Raw genomic sequence first — 19,946 nt, forward strand, 5'->3', positions numbered from 1 at the left:
GCTATGTGAAAGGAGCCAGCCACGAAGACCACAAAAGAAACGTGAGTGCAACATGTCTAGAACTAGAGAGTCCACAGCGACCGAAAGTGAGGAGTCCAGGGACTCATGGGGCTGCTCACCGGGTGGGACAGGGGCTGCTCTCAAGGGGGGGTGGGAGCTGCTCACAGGGCAGGGCGGGGTAGGGGTCGCTCAGGGGCATGGAATTTCCTCTTGTGTGATAAACATTTTCTAGGACTAGCCGGTGAAGTTGAGCCACTAAACTGGATAAACAGAGGTGGGAGAAACTGACATGCTCTTCTCAACGTCAGAAGCTGACTTTGTTTATCAGAACTAGAAAGACACAGTCTTAAAAGGCCCTGAGCAAGCCGGCTGCAGAGGCCTGGAGGAAGGAGCTCCATGTCAGGAACACTGGGGATACAAAAATAGGAAGCGACTTATCGACAGCAGGAGTCACCTATGGTTGATCCAGGATGTGGAAACCATCACTTTCCTCTCAAATTCAAAGGGCACCAAACCAGCAACTCAAGTACTAAGGCATCTCCCGTTTCAGCTCAAGTACCAATCCAAAACAGCTACAAAAATGAACTTCTACAACTTAGTTAAATCTTCCACGAACTACTAAAACAGCCAGATCCCCTTGCTTTGAATGAAAGGCAACTCACACAGCAAAGACAGTGGCTTTCTCTCTCATGGGTGGAGCGCTCACCTGTTTGATAGCAGTGACGGTGATGACGAAGAAGAGCGGGAGGCCACTCGTGACGGGGCTTGTGGGAGTGTCGATGATCAGCTGCAGCAGAAAGACAAGCGCAGAATCACCCTCACAAGCGCAAACGGCGACTGCAGGCAGGCTGCTTGTCCTCGGTCCCACCATTAGCCTTTGCTTTTATTTACTTAAAACTCTTTCCAATGGCCGGGTAGTGGCTCACGCCTGTAATCCCAGCACTCTGGAAGGCTGAGGCAGGTGGATTTCTTGAGCTCAGGAGTTTGAGACCAGCCTGAGCAAGAGTGAGACCCCATCTCTACTGAAAACAGAAAAATTAGCTGGGCATTGGGGTAGGCGCCTGTAGTCTTAGCCACTCGGGAGGCTGATGCAGAAAAATCACCTGAATCCAGGAGTTTGAGGCTGCTGTGAGCTATGATGCCATGGCACTCTAGCCTGGGCAACAGAGACTCTGCCTTAAAAAAAAAAAAAAAGAAAAAAGAAAAAAACAGGGTGGCGCCAGTGGCTCAGGGCGTAGGGCGCTGGCCCCATATACCGAGGGTGGTGGGTTCAAACCCGGCCCAGGCCAAACAGCAACAAAAAATAGCCAGGCATTGTGGTGGGCACCTGTAGCCCCAGCTACTCAGGAGGCTGAGGCAAGAGAATTGCCTAAGGCCAGGAGATGGAGGTTGCTGTGAGCTGTGACGCCATAGCACTCTACTGAGGGTGACAAAGTGAGACTATGTCTCAAAAAAAAAAAAGAAAACCTCTTTGCGGGCACCCCACTGTATCCAGCACTAGAGCTAACTTAAGACAGGAAATAAGTCATTTCACTTTACTGACTTTAAACCGGGGGGGAATTTTCTTTAATTAAATGGCGCATTTCAAGAACCAAGGCTGGCAAGCAGCAGATATGGCCTGACGCCACCCCAACCTTGTGTTGGCTCACTCCTCTTGCCCCTGATGTCTTATTTTAATCGTATCATTTGGATAATTCAATTAGTTGAGGAGATTTTAAAAGTCCTCAACTGTATTTTGTGTGATTCAGAAAAATTTGGTTGCTGTTCTTAAAACGCATCTATCATAGAGCTCCCTAATTCATGCCCTTGCTGGGTTTTTTTACTCTATTCCTTCCTTCCTTTCTTTTTTCTAAACTGTCTTTTGGTGTGTAACGTCTCTGAATTTTTTCTGGCGCATCCCCATGCACTTAGGAAGAGGGTAGGTAAGTGTAGTGACGTGTCACTTGGCTGTGAACTTTGCGATTACAGAGCTCCCGATGCCCCAGCAAGGGAGGAGAATGGAGAAAGGTGGCCGTCACCAACACAGACACAGGGTGACCACCTGTGTCTTTTAGGTTGTTTGGGTCTCACAGAACCAACACTTTGTCCTTAAGAAAATCACTAAATGAGCTGTAGACGAGGGGCAGCAAATTCTTGCACTTTCCTTAGCAAACAGCATGCAACTGCCTAAGAATAAAACATCCTTACTACATTTGTGTTTAACAAGATGCCTTACCTGTACCAGAAATATGATAAGGAAATAAAAGTTGGCTATTCTTCTGAATTGTTCAAATAAGTTCTTGGGTACGAAGTTCCAAAATGTGTACTGCACAAATGGAAAACAAAAATGTGTCATTTAGATTAAATTCTAATTTGTGTAGTGTCTACCATGTGCTAAGTTTATCCAATGTTTAGTTTTAGAAATAAAACTCATAGAAGGCATAATTTAGGGATGTTTGTTGACATTTTATCAATTAGTTGACCACTAAAACAAAGTGTGTACTCCAACACTAGCATCTGTTGCAGTTTAGCAGGGGCTGAGTTTGAACCCGCCACCCTCAGCATATGGGGCCGGCGCCCTATTCACTGAGCCACAGGCGCCACCCTGAACACTAGCATCTGTACATCATTTTTCAACTCAAGAGAATTCAAGATAAAATGCAATTTGATAACAGTTTTATTAAGATGTCTTTATAAGGTTTGACGCCTGTGGCTCAAGCAGCTAAGGCGCCAGCCACATACACCTGAGCTGGCAGGTTCAAATCCAGCCTGGGCCCGCCAAACAATGACGGCTGCAAACCAAAAATAGCCAGGCGTTGTGGGGGCGCCTGTAGTCCCAGCTACTTGGTAGGTGGAGGCAGGAGAATCACCTAAGCCCAGGAGTTGGAGGTTGCTGTGAGCTGTGATGCCATAGCACTCTACCCAGGGCAACAGCTTGAGGCTCTGTCTCAAAAAAAAGGGCAGCGTCTCTGGCTCAAAGGAGTAGGGAACCAGCCCCATATGCCAGAGGTGGCGGGTTCAAACCCAGCCCTGGCCAAAAACTGCAAAAAAAAAAAAAAAAAGATGTCTTTATAAAATATAAATCTATAGTCACTAACTCAAAAAATCAGCATGTTACCTTCACTAATTTATCCATGATCTCTCTGACCAAGTGACGGCAGCAGGCTGACATACAAGGCTTGACCTGGTGTGCAGATGGCTTGTCCGTGGCAGTCCCTGCATCCTGTGCCCCTGGCTGCACCTGCCAGGGGACTACAGGGGAAGGAGACAGGCCCATCCCACCCTGGCTCAGTCTCCTAAGTCTTCATTGTGCTTTAGGAGGAGTTTTCACTTAACTCTTGTGTTGAAATCAATGTGCTGGTTATCAAGAACCTGCACTAAGCTGAGTCTGGAATGGTTTTTAAAATTCCACTTAACATGTTTTTGCCTTTTAATGAAGATGGCTTGAAAACTGAAGCCGCATCCTTCATAGCTTAGTGGTGTCCCTCTGCCACCGGCCTCCACTTCAACGATATGTATTTCAATCTCTCAGTCAGAGGAGGGTGTGGGCATCAGCAGGAACCAGATGTGAACTGCCAAACTCACATCAAGAAGTCCTTTAATCAAAACATAGGAGCTTTACGACTGAACATAATAACTAAAGCCTGGTATGGCCCTAAAACTACCCAACGTATCCTGAATTTGGTTTTTACGTATATTTTGCAGGGAATCCACATGTATCTTTGCCTTCTTTCTGATTACTTAGAGAACATACAGGGAATTTCCATTTTATATTCTAATTTACATTTATGAAGTGATTTTACCTTTCATAATCAAACTCCTTATTGAGAGTGAAAACAGAAAAGTGGTTTCCACCCTTCCCTGACAACAGGGCCAGAGGCCCTCCAGGAAATGCCCTGGACTTCTGGAGGGAAGCGAGCCCTCTCAGTCCTCTGCAGCCCGTCCCCCCACCCAGTCTTGAGTGGGACTGTCTATCAAGCTGGGGAGAACTTAAAAACGTGGAGCCTTCCTGTCTACGGACATGGACTGTTTCTCCATTTACTTAAATTTTCTTTTATTTCTTTTATCAGAATCTTATAGTTTTCCTCATACAGACCTTGTATGCTGTACATATCTTGCTAGAATTTGTACCTTCTTTTGGGGGGGGTGGGGTACTAATATAAATACTGTTGTGTTTTTAATTTCAAACTCCAATCGTTTGTTGCCGACACACAAGAGAGCAACTGACTTTTGTATTCTCCAACCTTGCTACGGTCACTTCTAAGTTCCAGAAGTTTTTTTCTTATTGTTGATTTCTTGGTATTTTCTACACAGAACACACTACCACTTGTAAAGAAAGACAGTATTATTTCTTCCTTCCCAATCTGTATACCTTTTGCTCCTGCATTAACTAGGACTTCCAGTACAATGCTGAACAGGAATGGCGATGGTGCATCTCATCTTGTTTCCAGTCTGTGGGGAAAGCATCTCGCTTTTGACCATTTAGTATGATGTTAGCATTGGGTCTCTGTAAATGTTCTTTACAAAGATGAGGACACCACCCCATTCCTAGTTTGCTGTAATACGTGAATGAGAACTGAATTTCGTCAAATGCTTTTTCTGCATTCTTGATATAATCATGTGATTTTTGTTCTTTAGTCTGTAGATATAATAGATCACATTGATTGATTTTCCCATGTTGAACCAGCCTTGCAAACCTAGGATAAAACCCACATGGTTATGGTATATAATTATTTTTATACACTGGATTCAATTTACTAATAATTTGTTGAATACCTCTGCAGGGATGTTCCTGAGAAACACGGGCTTGTGACACTGTCTTTCTTACATCTTTTTCTGGTGTTGGTTTTAGGGTAATGTTGGCCTCATAGAATGAATCAGGCAGTATTCCCTCCCTATTTTCTGGAAGAGATTGTAGAAAACTGGTATCATTTTTTGCCACTTAAATGTTTGGCAAAATTCACCAGTGAAACAACATGGACCTGGTGCTTTCTGTTCTGAAAGGTTATTATTACACAGCTGTTGATTCAATTTCTTTAATTGATGTAGGCCTACTTGGCAAGATGGTGTCTTTCAAGGATTTGGTCAATTTCATCTATGTTATCAAGTTTGTGGGCATAGACTTGTTCATAGCATTCCTTTATAATCTTATTACCAACGTTGTCCATAGTAATACCCCTCTTTCTTTTTTGATATTAGGAATTTGTGTAAATTTTCTTTTATCCTTTTTAGCCTGGATATTTATCAACTTCACTGATCTTTTCAAAGAACCAGTTTTTGCTTGTGTTAATTTTCTCTACTGATCTCCTGTTTCCAATTTCATGGATTTCTGCTATAATTTTTTATTATTTCTTTCCATCTGCTTACTTTGGATTTAACCGGCTCTTTGTAGAAGTTTTGCTTGTTGACTTTGTGTCTTTCTTCCTTTATAACCTGTGGGTCCCCTACTATGAATTTCCCTGTAAGGACTATTTTCCTGCATTTCGAAAGATCTGATGAGATGTACTTTCCTTTTTTGTTTTCTTTGAAGTATTTTTTAACCCTCTTGTGACTTCTTTCATCTGTGTGTTAATTTAATCTCTAAATATTTTGGGATCTTCCATTTACCTTTCGGTTACTAATTTATTTTTAATTTGATTCAATCATAGACTGAGAGAATGCTTTGTACAACTTCTGTAATTTGAACGGTGTTAAGGGTATTTCATGACCAGCATGCTGTACCTCCTAGTATGTGTCCCGTGTGAGCCTGGGCAGAGTTTGTGTCCTGGAATGGAGGTCAACGTAAATGTTGATTAGACCCAACAGACTGCTGGTGCTGTTCAGCTCAACAATGTCCTGACTCGTTTTCTGCCTCAACAGGAACAGTGATTTTCCTTGTTCTTTTTCTAGGTCTATCGGTTCTTTTTTTTTTTTTTTTTTTGAGACAGAGCCTCAAGCTGTCACCCTGTGTAGAGTGCCATGACATCACAGCTCACAGCAACCTACAACTCCTGGGCTCAAGCGATTCTCCTGCCTCTGCCTCCCAAGTAGGTGGGACCACAGGTGCCTACCACAATGCCCGGCTATTTTTTGGTTGCAGCCATCATTGCTGTTTGGCGGGCCCAGGCTGGATTCGAACCCACCAGCTCAGGTGTATGTGGCTGGCGCCTGAGCTTCTTGAGCCACAGGTGCCAAGTTGGTCTATGAGTTCTTGACCCACATATTACAACTCTCAGTTGCACACACATTTAGGGTTGTCAAGCTGTCCTGGAGGATGGACCTCATTATTGTTGTGCAAAGCCCCCACTCCTTCCCTGATAATTTTCCTTATTCTTAAGCCTGCTCTAACTAAAATTAACACAGCTCGTCCTGGGGTCTTCTGATAGGATCAGCATGCTGTATTACGACGTCTCCTGCTACTCTTTACCTTCAATCTGTGTTTTCATGGCCCTGAAACCTGAATCACACAGCAAAGGACTAACGTTGGTTGAGTGATGGCCACTCTCAGTTGTTGCCTTCAGAACCACAGTGGGGGCTTCTATGGGACACACAGCATCCCTCAGATTCAGCCACATTCTATCCAAGGGGCCAGGGGTGTCCCAGACTCTGTTAATCAATAGAGATGATTTGTTCCTCAAGTCTTCTCCCTGTGATGAGTAGGGAGCTTTCCACACAGACCAGGAGGGTGCAGGCACTAGAGAATGTTAGAGCCGAGATCCTGCCTGAAGGTGGGAGCCAGGAGACTGGAGTTCCAGCTGAGGACAAGGCACCTTCACACATGCTCTGTGTGGGTCAGACATTATTGCACAGCACAACAGCTTCCAGCTGGGTCACACATGTCCCTGAATTCTGGCCCTACAAGGCCACATATGACACACACAAGTGTGAACTGAATAGGTCCACATCTCAGGACACTGAGTGTGAATCAAGGGGGTCTACCGCGGGGGTCCATACCTCAGGACACTAGGTGTGAATTAAGTGGGTCTACCACAGGGGTCCACACCTCAGGACACCGGGTGTGAAGCAAAGGGGTCAACCACAGGGGTCCACACCTCGGGACACAAGTGTGAATCATAGGGGTCTACCACAAGGGTCCACACCTCAGGACATCAGGTGTAAATTAAGAGGGTCTACCACAATGGGTCCACACTCAGGACACTGGGTATGAATGAATCAAAGGGGTCTACGACAGGGGTTCAAATGTCAGGACTCCGGGTGTGAATCAAGTCGATCTACCGCAGGGGTCCACGCCTCAGGACCCCAATGTGTGTGTTCTGAGGTCTGTCTGTTTAGGCGTCAAGGAGGATGATCCCTAATCTCTGGAATCCATCATTTATCCCATATTCAATGCCAGCAAATAAATTCTGTATCCTATTCTTCAGACTCATTTACCAGGTCACTCTCCAAATATGTAAGACACATCTTTCTACTTCCTTTTCCAGTCAATGAAAAGAAACACATCTCTTTTTAATCCAGTGTTCAATTCACATTTCTTCCTATTTGCACCGGTTGCAGGTAGGGGACAAGCTCAGAATCTTAGGTTCTTGTGTGTTTCACTCCTCAGGGGGCCTCAGTGGGCAGCTCCTGCTGAGTGTCCTCCTTCTATAGATGAGGAGACTCCGGCGGCGTAGGTGGTGAATGGCAGCCCCCCCCCGCAGAGAGCAAGGAGGACGCAGCCACAGCCTCACAGTGCCGGGACACCATCAGAAGGACCAGACACCTGAGCTGTCCGGGCCCTCAGCTGGGTGCAGCAGGGCTTTGGATGCTGGAAGCCCAGTGTCTCCTGGGCAGCATCTTTCCGTGCTAGTGGACACTTACCTTAGAGGAGACGATCCTGTTGTCTGGATATCTCTGCGGGATGTAGGCCTCCGTGCCGGGTGGGGGCTCCCTGTGTCCCACGTAGATTGTCCGGCTGTCCACCCAGTTCTCTTCCCCTGCACACTAGGACAGAAGGGTGATGTTAGCACAGCTGCCTCAAATCTGCTCACAACGTTCTCACCCAAGGTGTGGCCCTAAGACTCCTCTGACTGAAGCCTGGGCCTGCAGGCTGAGGGTGGTGCTCCAGGCTGCCTGGGCCCAGCCCCCACCTAGGTCTGTAGACTGTCCCATTTGCACCCCACACCCTATGCACTGGAAGGCAACTGGCTGCAGCACAGTCAGAGAACTGCCCGTGGGGGACTCAGCCCCTATGCACACAGTGCCGGCCATGTCCTCTTCACACTACTCTGGAACCGGTCAGTGTCCTGCAGCTGGGGGGGCTCTTGGCCTGGGGCGCCACAACTTCTCTCCCCCATCTGCACGTTCATGTTGACGTCCCTGTATACCATACATGTCTCTGCTTTTTTCACTTTTCCTTTGAATCAGTTCTATCACCTGGTCCCTTTCTTAACACATGTTCACTTTCACATCTGCAAGAGAATCCTGGTTTGTCCTTTTTGAATATTATCTTTGCGGATTTCATCCAGACTGGATTAGGGCAGGCCAACCCCCACAGAGGAAAGACGTGAGCAAGCTCTGAAATGCAAGCTCAACTCAGTACCATCCCAACGTCAGATCAGTGATGGCAAAGTTCACCACATAACAGGTGTCCCTAGGCTCTGAGTGGACTGGGCAGCACAGACAGCTTCTCCCCAGGCTCTTCCTGTTCTCAAAGAACACAAGGGCTACCTGCCACTTTTCCTCTGTCAGCTTTGAGCCTTAAGTCCACGAGGAACTCAGGGGCTCACAACACCTTCAAGGAGCTCGGAACCACCAGGCAGGAGGCCTGGAAGACAGGAAGCCCGAGGGCTGCCTGCAGCTGCCTTCCCAACAGACAGAGAAACATGGCCCCTCCCAAGCACACCTCTTCTTCTGGAAAAAGAATCATGAGCAGCAAATAATTTCAACAGAATAAAGGCAGATGCTAATATGGTCACACGTCAGACTTGCTTCGGTGAATGAAATTCCAGGGTGGGAAGGGGCCTTTCTGGAGTGAGGCATGCCATAAACCAGCATGAGTAACACATTAACACTGGGTAGCATGGACCCACTGAGAGTGGCCTTTCCCATGACAGGGTGGTCTTCACAACAACTTTGCAAACCTCGAAGCAAAGTGACTTCCCGGGGGAACTTAACACACAAGCCAAGGGCCTGCCTAAATGTGAAGTCACCAGTCACACAGAAGAAGGGAGAAATGGCCGCTCACTGCCCACTGCCTCACATGCCCATCCAGCCTTCCACGGCATCCAGGATGATGACTGAATGTTGTTTGGCCTGTGTGACAGACACAGGGCAGTGACACGGAAGAATTAAACGAAAGAGGAATCGGCATTCGAGAAACTCAGAGGTTTCCAAACTCTTGGACCAGAGCCTGAGGTAAGAAACACACCCCCAACTGGCCCAGTCTGCACGTGTGGGCCCAGGAGATGGGACCTCACCATGCATCTGCACCCTCAGAGCTCCTGGCTGACTTCTGTGTCCCTGTTCCTGTTGGCCTCTGTGAAGAGGGCTGCAGCCTGGAGTTTGGAGGACAACTCGCTCGTATATGATACCCTCTGCAGGCCTCAGTCTCTGTGCACAGACATAGCCTGTCCCTCTGTCTGCCTCCCCTGAGTCCCTGGTTAAAATAATTCCTGGAATGGGGTCTACTTTCTCTCAAAGCATCAGTGTCCCCCATTTCTCCAGATTCTGTCTCCACAGAATGTCCCTTGGGACAGTCCTTGGCTATGGTCTCATTTCTGCAACCGAAGATACCAGAAGCTCCAAATTTAAGACATCAGCTTCAGGGTTGGAACAGACAACACAGGGAATCTGGGAGGTATCAGTAGGCTTTAACTATAAAGGAAAATCTTAGAATCAGATCCAAATAAAATTTGTTTTTGTTTTCATAACAGTTTTGATAAAAAAACAAATCAAAATTGTTTGTGCTTGTGCATTGGGCATTTCCTGTAAGCCTGGCAGGCTCCGTCCTCTTGAGTGACCACAGAAGAAGTGGATGGCAGGCAGTGCCCTTGAGAAACTGAGTTTCCTAACACGTTGACTCCCTAATGTGCGCCCAGAAAAATTACCTGCATCTTCCCAGGAGACCTTAACAATGTGCCCTACAAAATCTCAGTATTTCCAAGGTATTTACTTCCCAATGGTGAGTCCAGACAAACAGCAGATAATATGTTCAAGTTACAAATGGGGTGTTGTTCCAGCTAATTTTAAATCTACAAGCTGTCAATAATAAATAAGCCCACCTAATCATTTTTCCCAAATGAGAGTATGGAGAGTTTAATGTCCTAAACCAGGAAGAAACTTTAACAGACCACGTGCAAAGACCAACCAGGCCTTAGGGGACGTCCAGCTCCCTTGCCCTTGAGGGAGGTGGGTGTATAAGACCCCCGACTGAGAAGGGGACAGAGCCCCTGCTTTCCCTCTTCACCATCTCTCTTCACGGGGAGGGATGGGGCTGAACCAGGAAGGAAATGGGGTTCACCAGGAGAGGCCAGGCTGGAAAGGGCTGACCCTAGGGACTTTCTAAGTCATGAACTGGGCCGCCAGCACATGCTTCAAGGGAGCACACAGCCTCCGCAGCAGGGCCCAGCCCTCCTCAGTCCCAGGGTACCCCACAGGTGGCAGCACCACAGGAGAAAACACTTGTTTCCACCAGGCTGAGCAGGGACAAGACCATAACTGCAACACAGAAGGGCCAGTGCACCCTGAGTGGTGTCAGCTCTCGGGAGGGCCAGCAGCTATTTCTGTAGGTGGATCCCTGGGCCTTTCTTGGGGTCTCAAATCACATGTTGGCCAGCAAATATACAAAATACCCCAGTCTGCCAGAAGCTAAAGAGACTCCTTGGCCTGTGCTTTTGTCCGTGGAGGGTGGGGGTGACAGGGAACCTTCTGGTCACCTGCTATGTGCCAGGCCTTGCAACAAGATCGCCCATGGGGGGGAGAGAAATACCTGCCTGGGGGTCCAGTCCTGAGTACAGAGGGATGCGGTGTTTCCCTGGCTCAGATTAATCAGTGAGAAAATCAAAATATACTGAAAGAAAGGTGCAAGTGACACTAAGCCACTGCTGGAAGCCCAGCCAGTCGAAGGCCAGTCCCCTGGAGCAGTTCACAGCCTACAGTGGTCCTGGGGGTAGGGGTGGGCAGAAGGCCTAGTCAGTTAGAGGCCAGTCCCCTGGAGCAGTTCACAGCCTGCAGCGGTCCTGGGGGTAGGGGTGGGCAGAAGGCCTAGTCAGTTAGAGGCCAGTCCTCTGGAGCAGTCCACAGCCTGCAGCCGTCCTGAGGGCAGGGGTGGGCAGGAGGCCCAGCCAGTGAGAACTTGGGATGGGAGGAGCCCTCACAACACCCTCAGGAAGGCAGGTGGGGTGGCCCTGGGCAGCACCTCACAGGCCACTGCCCAGGGCTCCTGGGTTGAGAGCTGTCCTTCCACACGGGTCAAGCCTTTGCCTGCATGACCAATGTGGACACACGCAAGGTCCTCGACAAATATCCACATAAGCGCTTAGCAACTGGAATATACAAAGAACAATTACAACTGAAAAATGCAAAGACAAGTCACAGGATCTGATCTCTCTGGAGATCTACAGGTGGCCCTCAAGTTCCAGGAAAGATCTGTCACTTCCTTAGCCTCAGGGAAGCCCAGACCACAGCCTGGCCAGGGAGGAAAAGCCCACGCAGGGCTTCCAGCAGGATTCCATCTCCAGGTGGTGTCCGAGCAGGCACACCCCAGAGACAGAATGGTAATCAGTGGTTGCCCAGGGCAGGGCAGGGGCCAGAGCAGAAGGGGACAGGGAGTGACTGTCCTGAGCTGACAAGAATGTATTAGATGATGGTGACCCTGCATAACTGGGTAAATATCTTACAAATCACTACATCGCACCCCTGAATAGGTGGAGGCTACAATGAGTGAGTTGTATCTCAACAAGGCTCTCTCCCTGTGCAGCCGGGTAGGTGCAGCCACGGAGGCTCGTGTCCTTAACTCCTGTATCTTCTCACCAGTGGATCCTCCCAGTGCTGCCCTGGATCCCCATGCTAGCTGCCACCTGCTACTCAGCCCTGTTCTGTGCCCTGTGGAGACCTGGACAAGGCCTGGGGGTGTGAGGCCAGCCCGGCCCACATGGATTCCAGGTGAAGTCACACAGTACGCACGGTGTGCTGCTGACCCCTGGACGTCAGAGGGCATCAAGGACCATGTCCCTTCCATCCTGGAACTGTGACTCTGTGACAAGACTGGCCCAGAGCAGCTTTCAGTAAATTGCCATTTTGTGAAAGTTCTGAGCTTAGCCAGCTTGGACCAAGTGGAGCTTATCACGGCCACGAAAAGATGAATTTGGGTATGAAATTCTTGATATAGATGCAGAAAAGTTAATGTGTCCACAAGAAATTACAGAATGTACTTCAGATAAGAAGGATGCATATGAATAAAATATCAGACCCCTCCCTTTCACTGAGGGCCAGATGATAATAGACTGTCTGGAAGTGAGAACACATTTGGCATACATGACTGCTGACTCTGACAGAGTAATTCCATCGGACTTAACATTTAAATCGTGTGAGTGTTTTATCCTTTGAAAATACATCTATAAAACTAAAAAAATGCTCTCTCTCCACAAATCCTTGAGTGCAAACACTGCTCACCCTCTGCCCCTGCATCCACCGTGCCAGCCTGCTTCCCTTCAGCCGCCCCTCACTCTGCTAAAACTACCTTATACTGTCTTAGCTTTTACCAAAACATAGACTTCTCTCCATTTTGTAAACCATGTCAATATTTTTAAAGTCTAGTTTTTAACATACAGTATCTCACAACCTGTGGAACCAAGGCCCGTGAGTTTCCAGAGTGCACCTGACACAGGAGAAACTCTTGAGAAAGGAGCTGTGTCCACAGCGAGTTACAGCCAACGGCTGGGATGGGCCATGGGCTGCTGCGTCCCTGGATGTGAATCACAGAGTGGGGTCACTCCACAGGGCCAAGTGTCAGCTCGGTCATCCTGGATATCTGGTCCTCCTGGCCAGGCACCATACCTCCCCCACCCCGCCCCACACTGCACCAGAGAAGGCCCAATGTTTCTGAATTTAACCTTCAATCAGGAAACAGCTGAACTGCCAGAGATAACAGAGTCCCCACTGTGGGTCACACCGTCACCGCCTGCCCAGGTTGGGTTGGTGTAAGGTCAGATGTCCTTAAACATGCTGAAAACCAGTTTCAGCCAGTGTTAGTCACCTAACGAAACTTTCAAGTTCCAGCGGGAAAAAACCTGTGTGTTGAGTGCCACTGGCCTCCAGCCTCCAGGTTCATTTCCTCGGCCATGGTTATCCCTAATGGCCGTTTTCAAATTTGCAGGTATCCAATGACGATGTGATTTCTTGCTCTATGTCTGTATACAGCTTTAAACAAACCATCTCCTGTCTGATGTGGTGGGGAACAGAATGCACTTAACTGTTTCTGAAATTAGGCTTCCTGGCCCAAGTTCCCAGGCACCTCTGCACTGCAACGGCAGGAAGGCTGCATCCTGGGTGCCTCGGCTCCCCCAAAGCACCTTCTCCCTTTCTGCCGGCGTGAGGTGGTGCCATTCCTGGCTGTTGGCGTCCCTCAGGTATAATAATAAAGACCGATGCTCTGTGAGTGCCAGCCAGTGCTCAGCAGTCCTGAGGCAGGTGGACCTCCTCTCCCAGGCCCAGCAGGCAGGGTCTGGACGAGGCTCTGAAGCTTCATGTGGGACCCGGGAACCCGGGGACCATCTGTCCTCCCCAGGCGTGGGCCTTGGTGTCTGCAGGAGTGCAAAACCTTCTTGGACATCCCTCTGCTCTTCCCCCACCATGGCAATGGCCAGGGCTTCTCCTTCCCAAATGAATTTTGGGTATTTTCAAGATACCTGTTGGCTTTTTTTTTTTTTCCTGCCATTTTTTAAGCACAAAATCACCTGCATCATTGCGACTGACAAAAGCACAATGGCAGTGCTTGATGTGGGAACCCCCAGGCTGGACAATATCAGGTGCCAGTTGACCTGAACTGTCATTTACTGGGTCCAGAACCAAAATACACACATAAATTCTAGCCCCAGACGCTCTGGCTTACTCTGGATGTGGCAAATCCTGAGAGTTCACAGCAGCAAAGAGAAACACAGAGCTTCCTGAAGAGTCAAGATACAGAGCTGGAGATCCTAAGGGTAGGAGCCACGGCCAGAACCTCATCGACTGCAAACAGGTCCTAGACTGTGAAGAGACATTTAAGACAGACTCCCCCCTCCCCCCTTCTCCTGAAATGCAGCAGGAGCAGAGTAAGCACTGATTTCATCCAGTCTACCCCGCACTCCAGACGGAAACAAGCTCCTAACTGGGCTGCCGCAAGGGAGCAGCTGTCTCCACTATGCTCCAGTTTAATCTCACACGGGAGAACATGCAGAGACGCAGGAAGGGCTCCCAGGTCCTGTGGGCCGTCCCTGCCCCAGGGTGGCTGTGAGAGCCTCATCACTGCAGCATGAAGACATGGCTGCCTCTGCCACGGTGCCGGGCGGCTCACACAGCACGCTGCAGGTGAGGGAATTGGCATCTGCCCTCAAGCGTGAACGCCCGGTCAGGCGTCTGTCTGTGATACTGGGGCTGATGCCCCTGGAGAGCGAGCGATGCGATGGCATTCACGGTGCGAGCCCCACACTGGCTCTAGGGTGTGGACACAGGCATCGGGGCGTGATGACAGTCCCCCCATTCAGGGGAGAACCCGGTTTCGGTGGCAAAGAGGAAAGCACGGCATGGAGGCCACAGGGCCTGGGATGGGATCACGGCTGCTGGGCTGCTTAGCTCACCCCCAAACACAGAAACCCAGGGTATCGTGAGCTACTGACACATGGTATTTGTCCTGTGAGCCCCATGGCCAAGGCCACACACACCCAGACTGACTGCTACACTGGAGAGCCTCAGAACAAAGTCTGAAGTTCAGCAGGGGGTGCTGAGGGCCTGTGCTATGCAATGGGGTCGGTGTGGGCACTGCAGCATGGGTGGTGGTACCACCTCGTGAAGAGGACAGGCCAGGGGGAGGGAGGTAGGGAGGAGGGGCAGAGAGGGGCAGGGGGAGGCCGGGCAGGAAGGCTGGGACAGGCAGCCTCTGGGCAATCTCACACCCAAAGTCGTCCTGCTCCTGACCACAGACACCTCCAAAGAACACCCTGCTCGCTGTGACAAGAGCATTGTTGTACCCTAGGTATTTAAATCACAACACAACCTTAGTCACTTCTCCATAGCAGAACGTGGGTAAGGACAGCGAACACCAACGTCAAGGAAAATGAGCCCCCGGAGCACACATCAGTAGAAACCGCGGCCAGAGGACAGCGACCTAGAAATCTGTTTGTGGAGTTAGATGATCCGAAATCTACCCTCCAAATTCCTCCTAAGCCACCCAGGAGCCCAGCATGAAAAGCAAGTGACTGCTACATTTATTTCTACCACTAAATCTCTCCTGAAGAATTAGCCAGAAAACTAAGCAAACATATCCCAATTCGTGGCCAAAATCATGCTGGTATACATGTGGGCTTCTAAAAAGCTGAAATTATATACCTTCCCCCTGCACGGGAGGCATATTTTCAAAATATTGAATATATATCTAATGAAGATGGCTGCAGGACTCTGAGTCAGTAATTACAGTGCACCGCTGAGGGAAAATACTAGCAAATTGGATAACGACATACACAGAACAGCTTCAGAAATCGCGCTTCAGCTGGCTGGCTGTGGTCTTGAACAGAAGCTGCTGGCAATCCTGCATGAACGAAATCCTGGGTCTGTGACTCCCTTTTGGAGACATGAGTTCATGGAGTGTGAGGCTGATGTCTGCGCATCCAGCCCATGAGAGTCAGCCACAGCTACGTCTACACACTTCAAACCCATGGCCATGTCCCCACACCTCAGACCCGCGGTCATGTCCCCACACCTCAGACCCACAGCCACGTCCCCACACCTCAGACCCTCACCACGTCCCCACACCGCAGACCCTTGGCCACGTCCCCACACCTCAGACCCTGGGCCATGTCCCCATACCTCAGACCCTCACCAAGTCCCCATACCGCAGACCCTCACCAAGTCCCCATACTGTAGACCCTCGCCACATCCCCACACCTCAGACCCTGGGCCATGTCCCCACACCTCAGACCCTCACCAAGTCCCCATACCGCAGACCCTCACCAAGTCCCCATACTGCAGACCCTTGCCATGTCCCCACACCTCAGACCCTCGGCCATGTCCCCACACCGCAGACCCTCGGCCATGTCCCCACACCGCAGACCCTCGGCCATGTCCTCACACTGCAGACCCTCGGCCGCGTCCTCACACCGCAGACCCTCGCCACGTCCCCACACCGCAGACCCTCGCCATGTCCCCATACCGCAGACCCTCGCCACGTCCCCACACCGCAGACCCTCACCAAGTCCCCATACTGCAGACCCTTGCCACGTCCCCACACTGCAGACCGTCGCCACGTCCCCATACCGCAGACCCTCGCCATGTCCCCACACCGCAGACCCTCGCCACGTCCCCACACCGCAGACCCTCACCAAGTCCCCATACTGCAGACCCTTGCCACGTCCCCACACTGCAGACCGTCGCCACGTCCCCATACCGCAGACCCTCGCCATGTCCCCACACCACAGACCCTCGCCACGTCCCCACACCGCAGACCCTCACCATGTCCCCACACCGCAGACCCTCACCAAGTCCCCATACTGCAGACCCTCGCCATGTCCCCACACCGCAGACCCTCGCCACATCCCCATACTGCAGACCCTCGCCATGTCCCCACACCGCAGACCCTCGCCACATCCCCATACTGCAGACCCTCGCCATGTCCCCACACCGCAGACCCTCACCAAGTCCCCATACTGCAGACCCTTGCCACATCCCCACACTGCAGACCCTCGCCACGTCCTCACACCGCAGACCCTCGCCACGTCCCCACACCGCAGATCCTTGCCATGTCCCCACACTGCAGACCCTCAGCCACGTCCTCACACCGCAGACCCTCGCCACGTCCCCACACCGCAGACCCTTGCCATGTCCCCACACTGCAGACCCTCAGCCACGTCCTCACACTGCAGACCCTCGCCGCGTCCCCACACGGCAGACCCTCGGCCATGTCCCCACACCGCAGACCCTCGCCACGTCCCCACACCACAGACCCTCGCCACGTCCCCACACCGCAGACCCTCGCCACGTCCCCACACCGCAGACCCTCTCCACGTCCCCACACCGCAGACCCAAGTCCGCAGCACCCTTCCAGGTCCTGCTTTGCGACCATTCTGGGGCACACACGGACGGCTTTGCAGTTTGCATCTCCATCCCATGGCTGCTCTTCCAGTCTTGTCAGCCTTCCCCTGCTGCCCCAATCCTCCACCTGTGGCATGCACAGTTGATGTGTGGCTCTTCTGCCCATCTTTGCTACCATCTTATGATGACAAGAGTCTGCTTGGAAACCTGGTGTCACCTGCACACGGTGCACTCTTAGTCCAGCCCAGACCTGCAACAAGCCTGACGCCCACCTGGCCACACTCAGGGCAGAGGCAGCCAGACCCCACTCCTTACTGAGGACGTGACCCTGGTGAGATCAGATGGTCCCACACTGTACCCTCAGCCCCAAGAGGGGACACACTCACCCTGAGGATGACCCTCACTTCCTGGGAGGCGAGGAGCTGGCAGGGTGTGCAGCCAGCAGGAAACCACGACCCCAAGGGCCCACACCCAGGCGTCGCTCGACAGCCGGCACACGTAAGCAGCACATCAGGCCCATCTGCTTGGGCTTGAAGGATTTCAGATTCTGCAGTGCCACTATGGACGTCCAGGTAGGAAGGAAAGCTGCCCACTCACCACTGCAAGGCTGGACACAGGGGGACCTCCTCTTCAGAGCCAGAGAGCCAGTGTGTGCATTTTTTTTTTGTAGAGACAGTCTCTCACTTTATGGCCCTTGGTAGAGTGCCATGGCATCACACAGCTCATAGCAACCTCCAACTCCTGGGCTTAAGCGATTCTCTTGCCTCAGCCTCCCGAGTAGCTGGGACTACAGGCGCCCGCCACAACGCCTGGCTATTTGTTTTTGGTTGCAGTTCAGTCGGGGCCGGGTTTGAACCCGCCACCCTCGGTATATGGGGCCAGTGCCTTACCGACTGAGCCACAGGCGCCGCCCCAGTGTGTGCATTTTTGAAAGGCTGTTTAGGTTAGGGATGGGACCCCTGGGGGAGGCAAGGGCTGTGCCAAGCTCCTGAGGGACGCCTTGCCGAGTGGCTGAGACACACCCCAGAGACCTCCTTGCTGCCCACCACAGCACTCACTTCACTTTGTCATGGCATCATCTCTGTTCATGGTGACACAGTCACCCATCGTCCCTCTGTCCTCTGTGTCCATTAAGAGACCACAGAAGCTGCCACCTGTGAACAATCCAGCCAAGATGCACCCGAGTGTGACACACACTGGGTTCTGAAGACTCAAGTGAAAACAAGAATGTAAAATAGCCCATTAATAACTGTTATACAGATCACATGCTAAAATAATATTGTGGATATATCGGGGTAAAGTGTAATATTGAAACAAATTTTGCATGTTTCTTTTTACTTTTAACTGTGGCTCAGCTGGGCAGAAACGTGGCCCCGGCTCCCAGTCGTCCTGCAGTGGACGCTGTGGGTGCCACCAGGTCCCTTCACCAGGGTGGGAGGCTCTGTGTTCACACCTGCCTCCCTCAAGGGGACACCTCCTACCCCTGGCATCCAGCCTCCGATGCTTCTCTGTCCTGTCGTGGGTTTGTCTGTTTGTTTATTTTGAGACAGAGTCTCACTCTGTCGTCCTGCGTAGAGTGCAGTGGCATCATAGCTCACAGCAACCTCAAACTCCTGGGCTCAAGTGATCCTCTTGCCTCAGTTGTTCTTTTTTTAGTAGAGACAGGGTCTCACTCTTGCTTAGGCTGGTCTCTTAGGCTGGTCTCAAACTCCGGAGCTCAAGCAATCTGCCCACTTTGGTGCCCCAGAGTTTAGGATTATAGGTGTGAGCCACTATAGCGGGTTTGAAAGGCTGGACCCTACTCAATTTGAGGGGGCCTCATGGTGACTCCATGAGCACCCCAACTCCTCCATCACCCCATAGATGCTCCCATAGCACCAACTCCTCCCTCACCCTCATAGGTGCTTCCATAGCACCTAACTCCCCCTCAACCCCAGGGGATGTTCTCATGCACCCAGACTCCTCCCTCACTCCACGGGTGCTCCACAGTGTCTGTCCATAGAACTGGACAGACACTGGAGGGCGTTGGACTCCCTGGAGGGCTCTGGGTGGGGGAGCTGAGTCTCTGCCCCCCTTCCCCAGCACGGAGCTGACGCACACACAGTGGGGTCCACATGCACACTCTGGCCTCTAGATGTCTCCCTGGTAGTCTGTGACCCCAACAACAGGATGTCCCTATTCTTGTGGACGTTGCTATGCAGGAGGCCGGGTCTGGGGGGCAGAGGCCACAGGATGCCGAGGGCCACCTCTAAGGAGCGTCGGTCACAGGGACAGTGGGCTCCGACTGTGTTGTGAACCAAAACCACCATCAATACCAGAAACTGTGGCACCAGTCTGACACTGTGAGCAACCTGGGCGGTGGCATGTGGCTGCTAGATGGAACAATTTGTGCTGTTGGTTAACCAGACTCAGCACCAAGAAATACTGAAGAGAAATCCTCCAGACAGCCGTTGCCAGTCACTGCCACGCTCCCATCGGCTGCTTCCGTCCTCAAAGGCACTTCTCGACACTCCACTTGAATATTTGCACCCAAGATTTTGCACAGTGCATCTGTTCTTCAAAATGAGTGGTCCTCAGCCCTCTCAAAACCTGTGACTCACTCGAAAGACCAACATTTATAATAAATGTTTCTTCCTGTGTTTGAAGCTCACTTAAGAATTTCAGAGTTTTCTTCCTTGGTCCTCAGGCCATTTCTTAACTGTGTCACAACTGTGTCACAAGCTCAGAAGAGCACTCAGAAAACAAGGAAGGGGCCCAGGGGTCAG

The 19,946-nt window shown here is 50.9% G+C and overlaps 1 protein-coding gene across 7 annotated transcripts in view; it reads right to left on the minus strand.

Annotated features, from left to right (window-relative positions):
- Positions 1–19,946, minus strand: part of ATP11A (ATPase phospholipid transporting 11A) — a 132,309-nt gene that overhangs the window by 64,401 nt on the left and 47,962 nt on the right. For all 7 annotated transcript variants that reach the window (XM_053563677.1, XM_053563679.1, XM_053563678.1 and 4 more), the window contains exons 2-4: positions 7,777–7,899; positions 2,216–2,305; positions 707–787 (exon numbers count right to left, since the gene is read on the minus strand). In XM_053563677.1, coding sequence (XP_053419652.1) covers positions 707–787; positions 2,216–2,305; positions 7,777–7,899 — 294 coding nt within the window. The remainder of the gene's footprint in view (positions 1–706; positions 788–2,215; positions 2,306–7,776; positions 7,900–19,946) is intronic.

This window comes from Nycticebus coucang, chromosome 15 (genome assembly GCF_027406575.1).
Source record: "Nycticebus coucang isolate mNycCou1 chromosome 15, mNycCou1.pri, whole genome shotgun sequence".
Classification (NCBI taxonomy): domain Eukaryota; kingdom Metazoa; phylum Chordata; class Mammalia; order Primates; family Lorisidae; genus Nycticebus; species Nycticebus coucang.